Genomic DNA, 22,818 nt, shown 5'->3' with positions numbered 1-22,818 from the left:
AAATGTATTTTAATCATATTCATTACCTGCCTCAAGTCCTTCAAGAGCCTCCCTATCTACCCAATTTTAACTTATTCTTAAAAAAAAAAAAAAAAACACAACCAGGGGCTGGAGAGATGGCTCAGTGGTTAAGAGCACTGACTGCTTTTCCAGAGGATCGGGGTTCAATTCCCAGCACCCACATGGCAGCTCACAACTGTCTGAAAATCCAGTTGCAGGGGATCTGACACCTTCACACCAATGCACATAAAATAAAGTTAAATAAACCATAAAAATATTAAAAAAAACCACAACCAAATACAACAACGCAGCTACCCTGAACCAAAAAAAAAATGAAATAAAACATACCCAAAAATGATAAAAGTAAACACCCAACTGTAATCAAATAAAAAACACAATAATATTTGTGAATTCCATTATATGGTGGTCAACTACTTATGAACATGAGGCCTGTACCGGAGTGGTTGATATGCCCAGTGTCACTCTCTTAAAGAAACTGGTCACCCAGCAGTTCTAAGTGACAGTTCAGTTGTTAACTTTAGTGGTGTTTTCATTCATTCATGGAAGAGAATTATAGTATGGGTTCAGTTATATGTTCGTATTAGCTGTGTAGTCAATGATAACCAAACTACAATTCATAGTACTGCAAGAGTAGGTAGAATCTAAGGGACTGGTCCTCTCTTCATGCTGAACTGTTTGTCTGTCAGGCATCTCCTTGATCAAAGCTGCAGTCAGTTATTCCACTGATATGATTTCCAGGGGCACACTACAAGTCATGACTTTGGATTTTTAAAATTTTTATTTCCCATCTTCTGTTCAAAATCCTAATAGCCTCTCCTCCTTGAGGACGTGAAGAAGTGATAAAAACAATAGAACCTCTATCAAATCAACATTTATCAATTGCCCATTGCCCTACAATAAGGTAATGCATTCACAGTCAATAACTAGAATGACAAAGTGATACCTTACAATATATACTTATACATATACATCATAATTATCTTTTCATTCTGTTTTCATTAGTATAGCAGAGTTAGTAGGTAAGGACCTCCCAATTGCAGAAATTCTGTGAAACTGGTTCTTATTGTGGTAGTATATACTGTTCTTTTTTAAAAAAATCAATAGATACTGTCCTTATTTTGTATGAAAACCGAGGAAACTGTTGCCCATTAAAACAGAAAATGATCCGATTTAACAAACCTTGGTGTATTTAAGCAACATAAAGGGTGCTGATGAAGTGGCTCAACAGTTAAAACACTTGCCACTTAAGCAGAAGGGTAGGAGTTAAGATTCCCCAAACTCACATAAGCATCAGGCGGCTGCTATGTCTCTCCTATGATCCAGTCTCTGAAGGTGGAGATGGGGACCTCTAAGCAAGCAGGCTAAGGAGGCAGGGTCATGTGGACAAGATCTGGGTTTCAGCGTGAGACAGTGAATAAGATGAAAAAAAAATTAAGGGAGATTCGCAACTTTGAGCCTTCACATATGTAATCACACACACACACACACACAAACACACATGTGTATGCATGAAAAAAACAAAGCTTTAAAAAATCGAAAATTAATTATGATAAAAAGCAACATAAAAATGCTAATTCTACTGAACCTTATTTTGGGAACCTGATTATAATTATTGGTGTTCCTTTTTCTGTTTATTCATATTCAGATATGAGTGTGTGTGTGTGTGTGTGTGTGTGTGTTTATGAGAACTCTCATGAACTTCCCTGGACTCCACGAAAGAGGTAACCAGTCATTGACCTATTAGAGAAGAGGGGATCAGGTTTGGAAAGGTGTATATTCCTTAAAGTGAGACTTACATCTAATGGAAACCATATAGCACTGATAGAAGAATCCAAAGAAATACATTCATTTTACATCCATGAAGTTCCCAACAATTCAGTATATTTATTTTGTCTTGATCTTTTTTTTTTTCTCCTTCTGGAGTTGTGAACACTGAGCTTGAAATCAGTTGAGAGAAAACTTGTTTCCAAGATTCTTTTCAATTTGCTTCTGTGGCAATTTAGTCAAGCAACCTGTTTGGAAATAATCTGTTTGCAGAAGCTAGGTGGAGGAAAAGCCGCCACATTATATAATTCACTGAGCAGGTTTTGGCTCCCCCTCTGCCAATCCATCTTAAATAGTGGCTAGTGCCCCTGCATCTCTCCATACATATGATCAAGCAATTTTGCAGAAAAAGAGAAAGGCCCTGCAACTTGGCATCCCCGTGGACATTTATCTTTGAGAAAACCAAATGGAGCCAACTTTTGCGAGAGTTTAATAGCAAAGCTGTCACATTTTACACGAATGAGTATTGAAGTCTGTTGGCAAATGGGAAAGGGGTGGGGATCAGGGGAGTGGAGGAGGAGGCACTGCTGACTGCACTCTTTTCAAAGTGGATCCAGTTTTTAGGGGAGGGGCCAGATGCTTTGCTTGGCAGGAGAGACGAAGTAGTTAAAATGATTAGTAGCTAGGGGTTGGAACCCCAGGCTCTGTGTGTATATAAGACGCTGCAGCCAGCACAGACAGAGCTGCTGTTGCTGCTGCCGGAGCCAGGACCACGGTACACCCGCTTAGCCCCTTAGGACACAGAGACCTTAGAGGGAAGTTAAGGAGGCTGCTTAGGTCTGCGCTAGGGATCCTGGTTCACCTTTGCAATAGAGACAGACACAGGAATCCCGAACGCTCTCCCCTGCCCCCAGACACACGCCCACAGACTCCTGCGCTCCAGAGCAGTGCCGCACGGGGCAGCCTGGCAGCAGGTCCCCACTGAAAGCGATGCTTATAGGGATCCTAGCTGCAGTGCTGGGAAGGAGGGAGTAGTACCCAGCAGGAAAGCGAGGAGGCTGCCGGTTAGAGCCTCCAGTGACTGACTGTGCTGCGGGAGGACGGGAGGACGCCGCCTTTACTCCACTGGACACCTGCTGCAGAAGCCTCGGCACCATGATCCGCATAGTCTCGCTGCTGCTGGGAGTTGCGCTGCTCTGTGGCCACGGAGCCTTTGCCAGACGGGTGGTCAGCGGTGAGTCAGGGCAGGGGTACTGTCCATCCAGCAGAAGACAAGGGATTTGGGACTCTGGGGCTGTAAGGGGCAATCTGCAGCAGGGTGGGAACTCCTCAGAGAGTTGGAAAACTGTACTGAGTAGGACGACTAGAGAGATGGTGAAAAACATTTTATCCTTTTTTTTTTTTTCTTTCACCTTCTCTCCGCAAACCAGAAAGTTTAAGTTCTTTGTTTTTTTGAAGCGCCTTCTATAACTGCGAAGCGAGCTCTAGCTAAATCGGAGCAGCGCAGCATATTCTCTTTCAGGCACCGGTTTTCACTTTCTTTGGGTGACAGGGAGTGGATAACAGGCAGGCAGGGTTGGGCACCTGCGAAAGGGGTGTGGTAGGGCTAGGCAGACAGAGCATGGAAGCTAAAGAGCTGCAGTATGAATGCCACCTCCTGTTGGTCTGGTTCCAGTCCAGCCAGGGTGCTCACAGGGGTGGTTTCTGAGACCAGCCTAGTAGATGTCTGAGTTTGCAGCCTTTGTTCTCAGGAGGACCTGCAAAGAACTGGGGAGAGTCACTGGACTCTCGCTTTTCTTTTTTTGCACATTACATTCCTAGTTCCTAGTTAGTTAACCAACTCAGGAAACAGTCAACTAGAGTTGGGTCGAAGTTCAGTTTGAGGGGTACTTGGTAACGAATTTGGGTCTGTGCATCTTACAGATGCATAATTAAGTTTCTCAAATCAGTACATGGGAAATAAGTCAAAATTACCAAGCTTCCTAGGTTTCTTTCTCTTTTTTTTTTTTTGTTTTGTTTGTTTGTTTGATTGTTTTTTTTTTTCAGCGTCTGTAGTCTAATCATTGAACAATTCACCTCCTTTAGTTTGGGGAAGTCTCCTAAGGGTATAGAGTGTCCAGGGACTGAGATGAATGTGAAGAGCACTGCGCATGGCAGCTGTACAGTTACCCATAGAGAAAGCTCTTAATACGTCCATCAAGCTGCTGCAGCGAGTTTGGTGAATGCGGGAGAGCAGTGTTTTAAGGGTAAAGTGTTTGCCTCTCACATACAAGGCAAACGTGGTCCGCAGAAAGCTCGTCCATCTGCCCAATAGGTGTCACTGATAGATGCAAGACGGCAGCAACTTAGAGTTTAGAAAACACTTCTTTAGGATCTAGCTTATTTAAGCCTGCCTCTGAGCTCAGCAGTTCATGTATGTCAGCCAGTCAGATACAGTCCTTAAATATACAGGTAAGCAATTAGTCTCCACAGGATATTCAGAGCCTATGAGTTTAAATCCTTTCCCTCCCCAGGTTAGCAGAGAATAAAGAACTGCATGGAGATCTAACTGGTGGAGCCAACCACATATTTCACTACCTTTGTTTTCAAGAATTTTTTCGTGCAAATAAATGAAGGAGAGGCTATGCTTTGAATATATGGCATTTCCAAACAAACAGAAGCATCCCACTGACTTAAACAATGTTTCTTTGTTGGATTCTTACTTATATGCTTTAAAGTTCCAAGAGGGAAGGGGCATATTGAGGGTAGAAAACAGAACTCAAGTCCTTTGTTGATGAAGAGTTTAATTTTCATTGTATTTCTGCATAAATTATTCCAAAACTTTGGCTATGCTTTTCTTTAGCAATTCGTAGGCATCTTGTGGATGACATCTGGAAAATTTCTGAGTAACTGAGCATGATTTATTTGATTTAGTGTAAATGATGATGTTGACTTGAGATTTAGAACAATTATTTAGTTATGTTTTTTTATGAATAATTTGATTGTCCTCACATTGATGTCTATCTATAAACTGATTTATGAATCATAGGTTTTGAATAATTTTAGCTGTGATGGGCTGAGCAGAGAGCAGCCTAGAATCTGTTATTTTTGAAGCAATATTTCCTAACATGTACACTGTCAGTCTGTTGTTACTTATTCTGCATTGTGCAGCAACCATTTGATACCACTAGGGACCAGGGGTCCAGTCTGTCCTCAAGTGTCTGAAGAGAATGGGAACAGCTTCTCTGCTTTCTGTTATTTGGAACATACTTAGAACACATAAAAACAATGACTGTTTATTACATTTGAAGACAACAATTCACCATTCTTGTGTAATAGCAAATAATCTCTTACCCATCATATGCCCCAAAGACAGACACTGACAAACTAAACCTCCAGATATATTTTTTCATGTCTCAAAAAATTTAAGAAGGTGCATTCTAATGCTTTTAAACGCATCATTTTAAGATGAAGATTGTTTAAGGATAAACACACTTCTAACAACTTCACCGTCAGCTGATCTACATAAGATTTAACAGTGTCCAATGTAACAAGGCAGTTCAGAGAGACACACAGAGAATAATTATAATATTCAATGATAATAATCTGATGATAATAATCAAGAACTCTGGTGGTAATAATCAGTGTATTTACTTAATTTGTGGGTCGCAATGGGAAACTAATTTGAGGATCTGAATTGTATGGTGATTTCTTACTCCACACTGAAGAACAGTGAAGAACATCTGTTGCATCCTTTTAATTATTCAGTTCAGAAACTCTCTGGCTGGTAATGGCATTATGCTTCTGACAAAGTTTGAGATTTTTTTCATTATGGTTTAAAATAAAAATAAGTGGTTAAAATTGAGGACTCTAGTTTGGGAAAATATGTTTGAAAACAAAGTGACATTTTATTTCAAAGCTTTTGAAATATTTTAATGAAATGTTTGCTTTTTCTTCTTTTTTTTTAAAGAGTTTGGAGCACTAGTCCCCAACGAGCTCGTGCTGCAATGTGGCATTAACCATATTCAAGGCACTCCTCAAATGTCTCCAGAAATATCTTATATATACAGTTTTAATTCTACTACAACTGAGATACACTTTAGGGACTAAGGGAATGGAGCTTTAGAAACAGAGCTATTTGGCCTGCTACTGACTTCCTTATAGCAATTCATGTGCTTCATGGAGTCGGGCATAGTTTCTAAATATACAATTAACCAATCACTCTCCACTTTTACCAGTATGTTTTGAGTCGCTGACTGTAAGTCCCTTTTGTTCATAATTTAGCAGAGAATTAAAAGCTCACTGTAGAGAGATCTAGCCAGTGGAATCAATTCCATGCAGATTTTTCTTTTTGTCATGGAGAGAACATAGAATATTTAAAAAGTAATTTAATAGTAAGGAAGATACAAGTGAAACTACAGAGCATATTCTAGCTTATAGAAAAGTCCTATGACATCATCAAAACAGAAAATGATGACAGTGCAGGTTGCAAAGATGCAATTACTTTAAGTATCCGCTGGGCAAGAAGGGAGCAAATTAATCTTATTACTAGGCATTTAATAAACTACCCATTTATCAAGGCATTATTCCTTAGTGGCTGCTCATCATTCTTATATGGTGGCACTATCTATACATTAATGCTAAAACAGGATCTGCAATTTTAAAAGGGTTCTGGAAGGGGAACTACAGCTGATGCTTTGTTAGGAATTTTTACTGCATACATTTCTTTTCTGTGCTAGATCTTCATGTACAGGAACAGTCATATAAACAACTGTGAGGTGAACTTTCTAAAAAAACAGTCTTATGTACTACTGATGGCACAGCACACCACGATGTGCTTATCATAGTGACAGTTTTTGTATTTGAGATGACACTCAGTTTAGGCTTTAATTGTTCTATTGAGAAAATAAAAGAACAGATGAGACATACATACACACATATACGCATGTACACACATATATGTACATATATACATACATACACACACACATATATATACATATGTAATATGCAGAGATATAAGTACCCTGAAATGAACTCTGCTCCTATTATTCAACATGGAAAATGCACAGTCAAAAACAAGTTCTCAATACACAATCCTTTGCTTATACCAGCAATCAATAACCAACTGATAGCTATATTAGATCAATGTCTCTAATCCAGAATAGATTCATGGCATGCACGTTTATCAGCCCCTTTATTCACAAAGCCTTTTAGCATCCTATTGCTTGAGACACGTGTGAGGAAGTATAGACATCATGGAAATGGGCAGCAGAATTAGTGAGCTTGGTTCCAAACCTGTTTACAATTATGATCTGTGTGAACGCGGACAGAGTTTTAAACTTTGTCTATGTCCTCCCTTTTCATTTTAAATATGGGGAAAGGAAATATACATCATACATTGGCTTAGAGAGTTGAAAGGTACTGATGTAATTAGTACCTTGTGTATATGGCAGGGGGAGAGGGAGAGGCAGCTTGGTAAGCCTTGTGTCTTGAGTTGAGTTTTCCAGAGGCAAAGGCAACTTTCCTAGTTGAATACCTGATAAGAAAAACCCCTTAATTATATGTCAGCAGATTCAGTTTCCTCACTTCCTCTAATGGTGTGAATTCTACAGGAAGCGAGGTCTCATATTTCAAATTATCAATCAATATCAGACTATTATTATCATTAGTTCTATGAAACATGAGACAAGCTTATGTCAGTTTTTAAAGAAACAATGATCATGAAAGTTTTTTTTTTTTTATTCCAATTACCTATAGTTCTGCTGGACCCAAGGTACGTCTTTCTGATTGGCTGTTTAAACTCCAAAGCCATATTATTACAAACCTTTATTATGGATGGTTTTCCACTTATAATCTTTACATCTATTTCAAATATCAGGATGTAGACTACGAGGTCACTTCCTTCTCAGAAAGCCAGTGGTGTTTCTTGCAGGGATAAAGACGAAAGACTGCTGCCACCATCATCCCTGAAGTGACCCATGGCTGCAGATTTGATTTTCTTCATGTAAGAGAATGGATGCCAGCTGTAGAGCACTCTGCAATTAAGTGAACCATAAAACTCATCTTGCCAACATTTATGATTTTTTATAACAATGAAAAACTAAAACCCTTATTTATTGAAATAAAAGCAGAATATTAGTTGTGATAATGGTAGCAATGTTTAATAGCTATTACTAAAAATCCTCTGTAAATAAAAGTTCATATCTAGGCTTGTGTTTCAGTGTGGGTCCCTGACAAATCTCAGAGGGGTGAATATTTTTTTTCTATAATTCTGTGCAAATTTACTTGAGAAAATGTAAATACTTCTTAGATTTGGAGATTATTTAGTTCCAGGTGCACATCTGGAATATTTTTATAAAGGTATGTAAACAAAGCTATGTTGAACTTCTCCTTTATCAATGTTTCTAGAATTGGGAGTGGAAAGTCCTTGTAGATAATCCAAAAACTACGTAATTTTCAACTTGAGATTCTGAATTGAGACTTCTTTATAGTTAGCCAGTATGCATGTAACTTTAGTGTAGCAGAAACCACTGTATGACTTAAAGAAAAATTGTCCTCCCCATAAAATATTTCTGAAAGATTTTATTAAAATATGATGTTTACAAACAAAAGTCGTGGAAACGTTTTGTGTGATCAACCAGGGTGAAGAGGGAGGTCATCATGACTGTTTTCTAGGGGGGGCTGGCTTTTCTGGGAGTTGAAAAAGTCACATCAGAAGATCTGCATTAGCAGAACTTGTCTGGGAAGCAGGGCACCATTTGTTTCCCAGCTGTTCAAGTTCCAGTGCGAGCACAGCCAAATGGGATCAGCTGAAGTGCAACAACAAGCTCAGTAGCTCCAGCTTCTGCTCATTTTGCTGCTGCTTGGGCCAAATGCGCACAGTAAGGTAGAAAGCAGTAGTAAAGCAGACTTATATATAAAGGTATTCACCGAGTCAGCAGGAACTGATTCTATGCGAGCCATAATAATTGTGCAGTGTGCTTATAATTTCTTGGAAACTGCTTTGCTCTCCCTGACCTGGTAGTAGCTCTTGAGTTCAAACATGAAGACTCAGCGGATACTCGCCGAATGTCCTTTGGGGTTAACAGATCTGTTCCAGCTGATAAAAGGCTTCTGTCTTCAGCACCTCAGATGCTCTCTTTTCTGCAGCCATCATCATCTCTGTTCATTTATTGAAATCGTGGACTACTCACTTCATCTAAAGGGAAAGATTGCCTGGTATAGAGTGCCAAGGTTGGCGATTTTTCCTAGGCCCATGTAGCATTAGTTGTGAATTACTTGAAATGCAATTCTTTATTTAGGCATCATTACTTATGTTTTTTTTTGCAATATAACATAATAGGATTAGGAATTTTTACATTATATTGAGAACATTCTATGCATTTTACTGTAAGTGCTATCTTACTTTTATAAATGAATAAATTTCAATCATATTGTATACCTTCATCATGTATAAACTAGAGGTCAACTTATCTTTTAATATGTCAAAGATTATAAGTAGTGCATTTTAACATATAAATTATACCCAGGCAGTCTCTTAAGGTGCCCTGCTTTTGTTACATATAAATACAAGCTACTCACCAAAAACATCCTGTTATTCTGTTTTTCTTTCCACTAAGATTTTCCAAAGTAATCTTAAAAAATAAAAACAGTGTTAAATAAAAATGCTTAAGTGAAATACAGAGCTAAATGTCTTAGGGGTGAAAACTGGAATCTTGAAAACTCAGGGGAATGTAGCTAAGATATATTTGGAAACTTAGAAATATGTAGAGGATGTACCAGATCAAAATAGGATGCGAACTTGCTTCTTAAAGAGAATAATAAAATGTAGGCTTGTAATAATCATTGGAATTTTACAAGGAACAACTATTTTAAACAACGAAAACATCACAAAACCTAATAATAAACAAGAGTAAAATTTCAAATTTATATGTGATTTATATTCGAACTAAGCATTGGGATTTCCACTGCTTCCTGAAATGATTATTTCAGATTATTTGCCCTACTAAAGCCTCTTTAGCTAATATCCCATGGCCATTTCTACTGATTTGTTCATTTTTGTTAAATTCGGTTTAGACTATATATTAAGTTGTTTGTACTTTTTTCAGTATGCAGCTCCTAAGTTCAGATCCCTTTTAGCAGACTGCTTTGCATTTCTGGAATAACTATTTATGTTTTCAGCTTTTGTCAAGATCCTGAATGCTTATCACTTAAAAAAATCTGTTGTGAGGTTAATGGTCTTTGGCCACCTTCTGTTTGCTCTTGCTTTGAAAGTCATTCCCGATCACAAACTGAGTTTCAGCAGTTGGGGGAATGCTGTACTCTTGTTGTAACATAGTTGCTCAGCATGATGGCCTGTAATTAAGAGGACACACTGTAAATTCTGTACTTATCAAAGTATTTAAGCATGATTCCCCCTTCTACAACTGACAACCTTTCATATAGACTACAAATTAAAAAGACACCGTAAGATGATGTCAAATATTTGGTGTGGGTGTTGGGAGTCAAAACTCAGGTCCTCATACTTGAACAGCAAGCAATCTAACCTTCAGCATCTCCCAACTTCCATCACTTTTATAACTAAAAGTAGTAGACTAGAAAAGCAAACTTTACAATATTATTGAATGAGAAAGCACTCATAAAATATTTTTGTTAATTCTTTGAGAATATCATACAATACATTTTAAATCATATTTAGCCAAATTCCTTAACTCCCCTCCATCCTTCTCTTTCCCAACTTCAGATTCTCTTCTCTTTTAAATTAGTAATTCATTAATTCTAATATGTACTATCCATCTACTTCTTGGAGTGAGTGGGACTATCTACTCAAACATATTTGAGAAGCTAGAAGCATCACCATTAAAGAAAACTGACTCTACTTCTCCAAGAAACTCAATTGTCCATAGTTTCTCAGATTTAGAGCCTCATGAGATTCTCCCCACTGTGTTAAAATGCTGAATGACTTGATCTTGGGCAGACCTTGTGCAGGCACCTCACCTTCTGTGAATTCATGAGTATAGTGATTCTGCCCTGTCTCTAACACATGCCTTTGCTCTGGTCCTCCTTAAATTTGGCTCTCACATTCTTCCTACATCCTTTCCATGATGGTACCTAAGCCTTGGGGAGGAGGGTCTGATATAGATGTCCTATTTCTGACTGAGCACCCTCTTGTCACTCATTCTTTACATTCTGTTGTGAGTTTCTGTGCTAACCACCATGCACTGCACAAAGAAACTGTCCTGGTGCAGTTTGAGAGTTGCACTTATCTATGGGTAGAAAGATATGAATTTAGAGGGAAAATTTGAAAATGTGTTGTTCATCCTGTGGCTTGTGAGCTCTCCAGTTCTTGACCAGATTTGCAATAGCAGGTATGCTTTTCTTCTTGGAGAGGCAGAACTTAAGTCTAATCAGAGGGTAGTTGTTTACTCCCGTAACTATCATGCCACTATTACACTCATAGACATACCTTGGAGAAAAGAATTCTTTTTTTTTTAATTTTATTTATTTATTAAAGATTTCTTATTCTTCCCCGCCACTGCCTCCCATTTCCCTCCCCCTCCCCTAATCAAGTCCCCCTCCCTCCTTAGCCCAAAGAGCAATCAAGTTTCCCTGCCCTGTGGGAAGTCCAAGGACCACCCACCTCCATCCAGGTCTAGTAAGGTGAGCATCCAAACTGCCTAGGCTCCCACAAAGCCAGTTCGTGCAGTAGGATCAAACACCCATTGCCATTGTTCTTGAGTTCTCAGTAGTCCTCATTGTCCACTATGTTCATCGAGTCCGGTTTTATCCCAGGCTTTTTCAGATCCAGGCCAGCTGGCTGAGATTTCTGTCCGGTGCTCCAATGTGGGTCTCTGTCTCTGTCTCCTTTCATCGCCTGAATTCTTGATAGTGTTTTTTATTATGAATTGTTCTTTTATTATAGTTAATATCAAACTTATGAATAAAGACCTCAAGACCTGTTTATCTATATCTTGTTTGTTTGTTTGTTTTAGGTCAAAAGGTGTGTTTCGCTGATGTGAAACATCCCTGCTACAAAATGGCCTACTTCCATGAACTGTCTAGCCGAGTGAGCTTCCAGGAAGCGCGCCTGGCTTGTGAAAGTGAAGGAGGTGTCCTCCTCAGTCTTGAGAACGAGGCTGAACAGAAGTTAATAGAGAGCATGTTGCAGAACCTGACGAAACCTGGAACCGGGATTTCAGATGGTGACTTCTGGATCGGACTTTTGAGAAGTGGAGATGGCCATAATTCTGGTGCCTGCCCAGATCTCTATCAGTGGTCTGATGGAAGCAGCTCCCAGTTCAGGTAAGCTGTGACTGGACCCTGAAGTGTTTATTGATGCCCCAGAGAAGTCGGAAGGGCAAAAGAAAAGCCCTGATACCTGGGACACTCAGAGCACATGTTGCTAAGTGTCCCTTTGGTTCTATATTTGTAGGAACTGGTACACCGATGAACCTTCATGTGGAAGCGAAAAGTGTGTTGTCATGTATCATCAGCCAACGGCCAATCCTGGTCTCGGAGGTCCCTACCTTTACCAGTGGAATGACGACAGGTGCAACATGAAGCACAATTACATCTGCAAGTACGAACCTGGTAAGAGGCCTCTGTAGCTCTAACCGATTCTGTGCATGTTTGCCATAGAAGGCCCCGTGTTTAAGGTTTCCAGCCGTTCTCTAGATACCGGAGAAACAGACATCACCTCACAGCTTGCTCTGTTAATGTACTGAAGCACATTGTTTGTAGAAGAGCAAGACTGCCAGTGTGTTTCATGGAAAGGAATGGGAAGATACATTTTTGGGGAGAGGCGTATTCAAGAGAAAATAATTTATACATGAACCACACTGTGTTATTGTAATCATGCTTTGTACATGTCTGTGTGAAAATATCTTAGAAGCTTAATGAGACTGTGTGGAAAGTAGTTATAGGCTACCAAAGTGCTTATAGGCTTGCACACGTGTGAGCGACGGCTCCTTTGCTCATTCCTGTCGAGTTTAGGGGAGCAAACAGCTTTCTCCAGGCATATTATTTCAACACGTTGTAGCATAATGTTTTCCATTTGGTTCTTTAGCTGAGTTTCAGTCCCTTCTCAGTAGTTTAAAAGAGTAAGGTCACATTACACATTCTTCATTTGATTTGCATCTTTTGAAAAATGACACTTTTGTTAGTTTTCTTTTGAAATATTCTGTTACTTGACATACGCAACCACTGGGAAAATTACTTTGACCTAAGTCACATTAGTGTGGCTTCCCACTGAATGTAGTGAAATTGAGTTACTTTAATGAGACACCTCAATTGAATTGGGATTTAAACTACAAGAAGGACTAATCAAAGATGTGTAAATTTATATATTTGATCATCTTAGACACTCAAGATAGATGCTTAAGCCTTGACACACTTATTTTTCGATTTTTCTCCACAATGTTTGAAAGGGTCATTTTAACTTTTCTGAAGGACTGTCAGCGTGACCTCATAATATGTTCCCATAGAAGGCAATTACATCCAAGTACCCATGTTCCATTACTCTTTTGAAATTACACAGTTTCTTTTTTTCATAAAGCCATGAAGCACAAGGGATTATTGGATTAGATTTACCCTTCTCTTATGTTTATTCTGCTCTTGAGTATATTAGCCAACTTTTTATATCCTTGGTGAGTTTATTCTTTGCCCTTGGTTGCTAAATCTGTGATTACACTCCTGGAAGCTTTTGCAAAGCTAAGTCTGTTGTTAAATTCCACTCTTTCTGATTGTGTCTTAGAGAAATACAGTTAAAGTTCTGTGATGTTTTACACTTGCTGCAACTCTTGGCATTTATTAATTAGAGGGTTAGAGGGATGAGTGTAGCTATGTAATATGTATGTATTATTTATGTATTATACACACGATCAGTTTGAAATGTATTATTTACTTTAATATGTATACTCCCATATACTATCTAATAGCATGATCAATGATGTTGAAAATGTTAAATATTTACCCTGGTTATTAAATGAGATCATTCAATTTTATGTTGTCCTTCTCTACTGAAACACACAAATAGTCTTTTGGTCCACTGGTACCCATTTTTATGGCAACACTTCTAAGTGTTAGTTTTCTGTGAAACTTGCCTTTTGGGGCTAATGGCATGATCCAGCAGAGAAAGACATTTGGTTCCAAGTCTGAGAACTGAGTTCATTCCCAGAGATTTATATGGTAGAAGGAGAAAACCTACTCCCTTAAGCTGTCTACTAGCCTCCACATAAACACCATGACATTCATGCTCTTAGCTACACACAAAATAGATTAACTCAAAAATTAACATTGCATTAAGAACTTTTTAAAGATAAAATAGCATGTATATGATTAAGTTATTACATTTTTATTTAATTAACAATCAAACAAACAAACTTTAATTGAAGTTTGTTAGAAATATTTTAGATGTAGTTTGTTGCCAATATCATATCTTGATAATTGGTTCAAAATATCAGTCAACCACTTGCATTCATATACTAATGAAATTCTTTAGACAAATAGCTACATATTAGGAAGATTTTAAAGTATCAGTTAAATTTAGAATGTATGGAATTTAAAATTGTATGAAGATGGGTGGTTAAACTACCAGTGAATCCAGATTGTAGGATATTGTGAACAGTGAGAATTCTTTAAAACACTTTCATGTTCCAAAGACTACAGAAAATGCTCTATGTAGCTTTTTTTATACGCATGCAATGACAAGAGTAAAGTGTCTAATTTTTGAGCAATTAAAACATTTGCATTTGGTTTTGTTGTCGCTTGTTTGTTTGTTTTTGAGGCAGAGTTTTACTCTATGACTCTTTCTAGTTGGAAACTCAAAATATAGCCCAAGATAACTTCAGAATCATAATGAACCACTAAACTTAGAAATAAAAGGATGGTGTACACTTACAGAGGGAAAGTGCAGTTTAATTCCCTACCACCAAAGAACTCCATTATGAAAGAGACTGTCTTATGCCATGATGGGGCTCCTGAAGAAGGAAACCCTCATTTGCCTCCAGTTCCCTAAGAAGAACTCCATTTAGAGTGATATAGGAGTTCTGAAGAAAAAGCTCCTTCAATTCCACTTACTTCTGCAATATTAGAGGAGTTATGGTATGTACCTCAGGAACCAAAACAAGAGAGAGGATCACTTTGGCTCAGGATAAACAAAGGAAATTCCTTGCTGTCACAACTTTCCAGATAAGAGGGTTGGAGCTCTCCCAGCCCCTGGGGCACCACAGCAGGTGGCCTAACCTGTGTGCCAGGAGTTTGAGTGTGTGGCACTAAATAAGGGTTATCTGGTTCAGGTTTGGGGGCGTGGGATGGAGCCTTGTAGTTGGAAGGAGGCTTCAAAACCACAGTAGGCTTGCTTATCAATGCGATTGGGCTTCCCTGAAGCACATTCACGTGGATAGGTGTGGTAGCTGGAAGATTTGTAACCTATTCATGCCTAACTAATACAATTACTTTGGCTAACCTGTTAATGTAACAACTGGTTTCTTAGGGGGAAAGTATATTCACTGATAGTACCAGAACATGATAAGAAGTCTCAAGAGTTTCTCACCCATTTGGGAACTGAAAAATCTAATCACATAAAGCTAGAAAAGAAACAGCCTGTAAATCTTGACTTAATATTAATAAAAGGAGTATCCCTATTGGAATTTACATCTCAGAATGTCATTATTTGGGTAGCACAGACATAGTTTTCAGACGCTGCTTGAATCAGCAATTCCACAAGCAACAATGCAGCTCTCTGTTAATTATTATTGCACTCTAAAGGATATTTCATAAAAAGTTTACCTTTGTTTTCTTTTGAATCATGTTTTATGTTTTACCACTTAGGTTTACAAATTACTGTTTACCATTGTAACTTTGGGTCCCTTAGTCATTACTGATTGTAGCAGGCTGCCTTCAGCACTCTACCAGTTTTGGTTGCTATATGAAGCTTGGGGTTATATATCAAATAGGCTGTTATATACAGACACAATTAAATATTGTTGGTTAATTCTATGTACATTTAAACTCAGTATATATTTGACTGTGAATTATTTAGAAATCCAAATCATTTTTTTAAAAACCATTTAATAACATTTTTTGTTGACATTTGCATTTTCCTAGTTCAATTATTATTTATTATTTCTATGTTAATTATTTACAGAGATTCAGCCAACAGACCCTGTTGAAAAGCCGAATCTTACTAATCAACCTGAAGACAAGCATGAGAATGTGGTTGTTACTGAAGCAGGTGAGTCCCTTCTGTCACTCTCATCTAAAGAAATGGGCTTTGAACTAGCACTTCATGTTGACCCCAGGGAAACCTTTCACGTGGTTCAAGGATGTGGTGCATTAATTATGGGCCCATAGACATTTATATTCGACCTACATTAGAAATAATTACGCAATGATGCGTTTTAAATAGAATAACCTTTAAAAATTCCATTTCAGGTGAAAGTATCTAAGTGATCAACATTAACACCTGTATCTACAAAGCATTTCCCAATATAGTGTAGTGTGTACCATGTATACTAGCATATATACATAGAGACCTGGAATAGCAATTTGCTACTGAATGTTCAGGGCTTGTCTGGCAGTAGAGAGGAGGTATAACATAAGCCTCATTATAGTTTATGTAGTCTTCTCTGGTGTAAATACCTCTATCTGATCAATTTCAGACTATCACCATATCACAATAGGACATGTTGGAAGGGGGTTCACATAGTGGGCCCTCTATCTTGCTGTCACCCCAAAAGACAGAGTAGAAAAACACAATTCCCAGTGCAAGATCCATGTTAGCTAGAAACTCCTCGATATTCCTTAAAACTACTTTTTTGACATGAACTAAATACAGATGGACAAAAAAATTATCATATTTCTTTTGTGAATATTGATCCAAAGGTCCAAATGTTTCAAAATTAGTAACTCATACAGAGGCTCAGAAGGAAGACTAGGCACTCCACAATCACTATTCTCTGCATTTTGATCCTCTTGTAGCCCTATGGTCACAAGCATGTAGGACACACACACACACACACACACACACACACACACACACACACAAACGACACGAAGTAAGAAAGAAGTAAGTAGAGGGATTTGTGAGAATTTGGAATGGAGAGTGAAGTGTGGGTTTTATTAGAATAAAAAGCATTAAAAATGATATAGTAGGGAGGGCCTTGGACCTTCCCCAAAGCAATATGCCTTACCCTTTCTGAGGAGTAGATGGGGGCTGGAGTGGGGGGCTAGGTTGAGGGAAGGGGAGAAGGGGAGAGCATGTGAACTGGGATTGGTATGTAAAATTAAAGAAGTTTGTTTTCTTTTAAAAATAAAAATAATAAAAATTGTATTAAACAGCAGCAAACTTCTGAATAATCTATCCCTAAATCTCATAAAATATACCGCTGAGGAAAGAGAAGAATAAACAATGAGGTGAATAAATTATGGCCAACTTTTATCAGAATCTTTAAGATTTGTGATATTGTTAACTAACTTTTAGTTTGCAAGCCAAATGGAACTCAGTTTGTTTTCCTTATACAGAAATGCTCTTAAGATGTTGGGCTTTTTCTGTTTCATGTATCTGATTTTAACATCATCCATAATATCTAAACACAATTAAAGTTGCCAGAAAATAATTAAACTACAGACATTTTCCTCTTATTAAAAGTGTAGCTAAAAAAGTCATTTCATGATTTGTAGGTCTTGAGTGTTGGTGATTTTCCTTAGAATCTACTAAGAACATCTGCCATCACTGAGAGTGAGAGAACAGGGTTAAAAGATGACCTGTTTTCAGAATTTAATTAAATCATGCTATTATCTACAGAGTCTTATGTCTCTGGGTTATGACGGCATCACCACCTAGTGTGTGCTTATTTTTACTTAAGGCCAGATTCTTACATTTTCTCACGACAACGAGCTTATTGGCTAAGGTAATTCATTATCTACTAAATCAGCAATGATTATAGTAATTATTATTCCACAATATAAAGTCTTCACTTTTGCAATGATGCAGAAGAATGAATAAAACGAGACAGCTAAGATTATTAACATGTTATGAAAATTAGTCCGTGTCTGAACTGAAAATGTATTAGAACTTTAAAAGCACGCATATTTAATTGAGCATGTCACCCAGGGCATTAAAGTTTTATTTATAAGTTTTTTCAAGGTGTCTATGCATTTTTCATAAGCTCTTCTACTTGGAGTTTACTTTTTGGTATCAACTCTATTTTACCTTAATCATTACAGAAATTTGTTCATAGCTGCTTTTGAGCTCCTTCATGAGCTATCATTGAAAACTAAAACTGTTTTATTTTTGCAGGCATAATTCCCAATCTAATTTATGTTATCATACCGACAATTCCGCTGCTTTTACTGATCCTTGTTGCTTTCGGAACCTGCTGTTTCCAGATGTTGCATAAAAGGTAAAAACCATATTTTTATCAAGATAATTAAGGAAAAAAACCTGAATTATATTTTGAGACATTCTTTGAAAATGTTACTATATCTTTAACTTACATTAAAGAATTTTAATGTTCTTACCTGTCATTAAAACTCTCCAGCACATGTACTCAGATTATATGAGAAATCCAGTGTCTCCTTCACAGTTTGTAAGTCCTATGAACTGCTTGCTTTACTGTTCCTGTTTTTCAGTCAGGAAAACGGTGGCTCATTTGGGTCATCTTCAGTTGCCTTGTGGTGCACAGTTAGCATATGTGATGGATCTGAAGTGTGAGTGCTTGTAAGCTCATACGAGATACACTATACATATGCTCTCTGGATTGTTAAATTAAACTAAGAGTGATGTTAAATCTTTCAATCTGAACATCAAGTTATACATTATAAGACTTGGTTTTATAGGTAGATATGTAGTATAGTTTCAAGATTCAAATAAAAAGCTTCTGTTTTAAGACATTTTAAAACCAGGAAATTAAGTGCATTTGTGAAGACAGTGAGCTGAGTGTGGTGCCCCTGAGAGAATGAGGAGAGAATTACGAGGAGTGCAAGGCCAGCATGAGTTAGTGAGTTCCAGGACAGTCTGAGCTACATCATGAGACCTTATCTTAAAAAACTTCATTCTTTTTCAAATATTCCTCCATTCCTCATTCCTCTCTCTCTCTCTCTCTCTCTCTCTCTCTCTCTCTCTCTCTCTCTCTCCCCCCTGCCTAGGCACTGTCTGGCAGATATTTTGAAATAAAGTAATATATCTGAATAGCAAGACTTCTAGGAACTTGTCAAACACTTATTCATGCTTATTATTACCCTTGAGCCAGTGAAGTAAACTTTTTTGTGTGGTACGATCTGCCAATTAAATTTCAATAAATTAAGTATAAATAAGTATCAATGAAAACACTAGGAGATACATTTAAATAAGGACATATATGTTGAAAAAATGACCTATTTGTTTTATGGTCAAATAATTGACCAAAAGATTGATTGTATGATATCAGGACCTGAAATAATTTTTCCCTTTTTGTTTCATCATCTTCTTTTCCTTAAATAAATCCTAAATAGCCTGAAAAGTAGCAACTTGAAAGGATATAAATGATTAATGTGTATTAATAAGTGATCTAATCTAGGCATGATATGCCTATTGTCCCAAAACTCAGGAGGCTGGGGGACAGGAGGACTACAAATTTGCGTCCAGCTGGGGCTACATAACAAGAACATAGCTAAACAAACAAGCAAACACTTCCCATGAACCAAATCAAGCCAATAAAAAATATAAAACCAAAAATGTCAAATAAAACAAAACATTAACATGATTGAAAATACAAAAATAATTTGAGCTAAAAATCAGGGCTGTTAAATGAAATTTGGAAAATTAATATATGTTGTGACCTTCTTGACTTTCATTGAGAAACTTGTGAAACATTATAAAATTTATTTTCTAGTATTTTGTATATAATAAATACAGTATAAAAAGTATCATTTCTTGCCCTAATTCAGAAGACTATAGATGAAATCATGTTAGATTTCTCATTGGGAAAGCAATGGTGTAGGAGGAATGTTAATTCCCTCTTAGCCCAGACAGACTGTTAAAATGTCCATTTAAGTAGCAAACTGGTTAGTAAACATTAAACATATGCTTCAAACATTCTCACTTGCCAAGTAAAATGTGTTAGTGTGTTGAGCAACAGCATCTCCTCTAAGGATTGTTTTGCTTGTCTCCAAAAAGTGGTTGTGTTCATTCAAAAGATCTGTGGCTGTCTTCACTTATTTGAAAATTTCGGAGTGAAAAAATAAACCAAAATTGGGCACTTTCAGTTGCCGGGATGACTTGAAGTCCTTTGTTCACCGTTCTTAGATCCTCCCCTTTTCCTTTCTTCCAGGAAAGCAAGGAGAAACTTCATCAAAGACTCCACTCCATTATCATCTGAGTGCCTTGCAGAAAGTTTAAATTCCAATCTGGTACACATGGTGGTTTCTCTCATTCCATATCATTGTCAGAATACTTTCCTTCCCTTAACTAGTAGATCTTTTAAATGGCACTAATTATGATTAAAGCAACATTGATAACTTCTTTCCTTACCATTAATAGCATCTGCTCTTCATAAGCTCTGCCTGGCTTGTTTTCTCTTCATGCTAGCTATATTTGGTAGAATTAAGTTAGGTTGACCTGATTTATTTGAAGAACTATCCATACAAAATGTAATTTGCATTTTCATTAATCACAACAGCACTGAAATTGATATGAACAAACTATTTTTCACTGTAATGCTGTGGTTTTAGAATGAGTTCTTTTTCTTTAAAGAGTTTTGCAAATCTTCAGGATGATGGCACAGTGCAGGGGTGTGTCTGTGAGGGCTGTGAGGGTTACAAAAGCCATTAGAGGCTGAAGGAAGTGTGGGCACCTAGGGGTAGAAGTAAATACTAAACACACTGAATGTGGCCAGACCAGGTGAGAGGTCATCCTCAGGAAACTAAAGCACAGAAATGCAGATCTTGATGTGGAATCTGGTACAGGGTGACTTGGGGAATCTTAGAAACAGACACTTCCGCAGGAGCCTGACTAGTGAGCACTGTAGGAGAAACCACCAGAATTCCAGGCACAGGCTACCATGAGCACAGAAGTTCCACGTCAACCATGTCTTGGAAGAAGAGCTCACAAGCTCCTAAGTCACCAAACATGTGTCTGCTTTGGACTTAGGCTGATTTGAGAAAGAGACACAATGAAGCTTTCTGGACATAAGTACAGCTTGGCAAAACGAATGGTAGGAGGGGGACAGACATTCCTGATATTTAGGGTCACAGCATGTGTTTGGATGACTGACACTAATTGCAACAGCCCTTTTATTAGAGTACTCATAAAGCAAAATTTAGAAACCTTGGCCAAAGAAAATAAGGTTCATTGTGGGAAAATTAAAGTTTTAGTACCCTGTCAGGCATTGTGATGCACGGGCGTTTAAACTCTACAGTGAGTCAACACATGACAGTGTGTTTGGAATTGTTTGTCATCTTCAGACACTGGCATAATCTAGACATTTTTTTTGTAGGAATGGCAAATATGCCGATAAAGAAAGAAGAACTCAGAACACCTGTCTGAGCATCTCTCTTTGGATGAAGACACGGACAGCCTGGTAAGATTCAGGAACTGAATTTATTTCTTTTTATGTTTTTCAGTAAAGGAAGAACAAAAACTAGCCCGAACCAGTCTACACTGTGGATTTCCAAGAGCACGAGAAAGGAGAGCGGCATGGAAGTCTAATAAGTAACTGACTTTGCTCCAGAAAACAAAGATAGTTTTGTAATTCCCGGTCAGTGTAAGGAATGGCATCATTAGCTTGGAATGGCTTGAAATCTCAAAGGATCTACAAGATGAACTGTAAGCTCCCCCTTGAGGCTAATGTCAAAATAATTTTTATATGTTCATAGTTTAACTTACAAAATATGCTGTGTTTATCATGGAGTGAGACCTGCTTACTCAGCTAAAAAAATGCACCCAAACATGTAATTGAAATGGATCATGCAGATAAAACTTCAGTGGACACATCTGGAATTCCTGGGTTGGAAGTAGTTCCTTTTGCTTTTCATCACCTTCATCATTTGATCTACTTCATGTAATATTAATTGTATTCAAATTTACAGTGTGCAAAAAATTTTACCTTTGCAAAAGTGTTTGATAAAAATGGATTGTTCTAATATTTATATTTATGGCATTCATTTTTACATACATGATGTTTTGATTAAATACTGAATTTACACAGACATGAAAAACTATTTCCTTAGGGAAAACTTTTCTTTTCAGAAATAGTTCATGTTCTTTCCATTTTCCTCCTTTTGTTTGCATAAAATTTAGGACATATCTTCAGAAATAAGAAGCTGTTTCATTGGCTGTGCTATAAATCTCCTGAAACACTTTACTTAGAGGCAAGAACTGTCTAACATCAATTGTGCAAGACACGTGCCTTACAATTATTCTTAATTTAAAATTAAACTGATTTTTGTAATAAAATATCTTTACTAATAGTTGTATAGACACCAATGTAGTTTATCTTGAAAAAAAAATGTGTCCACAGTACCAATCACAGTTCTTCACACGTTGCCTATAGAATTGCAAGTTGTTCTCTGAGTGTCTGGAATCAATGTGTGGTTCTTCCCTGTGCACAGAACAGGACGGCTGTTTGAGGGCTTGGACTGACCCTGGAGTCAGACAGCTGCACCTCGGCTAAGATTTTCCTAACTGAATTTAGCTTGTATTGATATATAGGGCTGAATGGTTTTCAGCTGTGTGATGCTAGGCAGAACACACTGATATTACAGATCAAGAACAAAACAAAAACTACAAATCACACTATTAATGGGCCATGGGCTAGAGGTCATTGATGTTTGGATATCTTTGATGAGGGTTTGTTTATGACTGTGCACCGTGGCTTTCTTCTGTCTGATAGAGTCACTTCAACACGTAGCATTTGTTCTTCTCAAGAGAAAGTTGTAACTATTTTGTCTTCGAATGTCCCTGTGTTACTTTTAACCAAATAAAAAGTTCTTATTTCTGAGGAATGATCTTTGGTGTTGTCTAAATTCTTAAATAAACAGAACACAGATGTGTTTCATCACGACCTGAAGATG

At 37.6% G+C, this 22,818-nt stretch overlaps 1 protein-coding gene across 2 annotated transcripts; it reads left to right on the top strand.

The window, feature by feature from the left end:
• The first annotated feature begins 2,467 nt into the window (after window positions 1-2,467).
• Chodl (chondrolectin) lies at window positions 2,468-22,740 on the top strand. 2 transcript variants are annotated; one of them, XM_050148938.1, is made up of 7 exons: window positions 2,469-3,019; window positions 11,760-12,069; window positions 12,200-12,357; window positions 15,914-16,000; window positions 18,068-18,170; window positions 20,079-20,157; window positions 21,370-22,740. In XM_050148938.1, the coding sequence occupies exons 1-7, from the start codon at window positions 2,941-2,943 to the stop codon at window positions 21,370-21,372; spliced, it is 819 nt and encodes a 272-aa protein (XP_050004895.1). In that variant the 5' UTR covers window positions 2,469-2,940; the 3' UTR covers window positions 21,373-22,740. The 2 variants fall into 2 exon arrangements, with proteins under 2 accessions (XP_050004894.1, XP_050004895.1); XM_050148937.1 differs by lacking the exon at window positions 20,079-20,157 and having other exon boundaries at window positions 2,468-3,019.
• The last annotated feature ends 78 nt before the right edge of the window (window positions 22,741-22,818 follow it).

The sequence above is a fragment of the Alexandromys fortis genome, unplaced genomic scaffold, assembly GCF_014885135.2.
Source record: "Alexandromys fortis isolate MF-2015 unplaced genomic scaffold, M_Fortis_MF-2015_v1.1 scaffold_4, whole genome shotgun sequence".
Lineage (NCBI taxonomy): Eukaryota > Metazoa > Chordata > Mammalia > Rodentia > Cricetidae > Alexandromys > Alexandromys fortis.
Note: the sequence above shows the minus strand (reverse complement) of the source record. Positions and strands in the feature narration are given on the sequence as shown.

Coding starts and splice junctions, on each gene's coding strand:
- Chodl (XM_050148937.1), top strand. CDS start 2,941: ATGATCCGCATAGTCTCGCTGCTGCTGGGAGTTGCGCTGCTCTGTGGC. Junction 16,001..18,067: donor TGTGGTTGTTACTGAAGCAG/GTGAGTCCCTTC, acceptor TTATTTTTGCAG/GCATAATTCCCAATCTAATT. Junction 18,171..21,369: donor TTCCAGATGTTGCATAAAAG/GTAAAAACCATA, acceptor TATGTTTTTCAG/TAAAGGAAGAACAAAAACTA.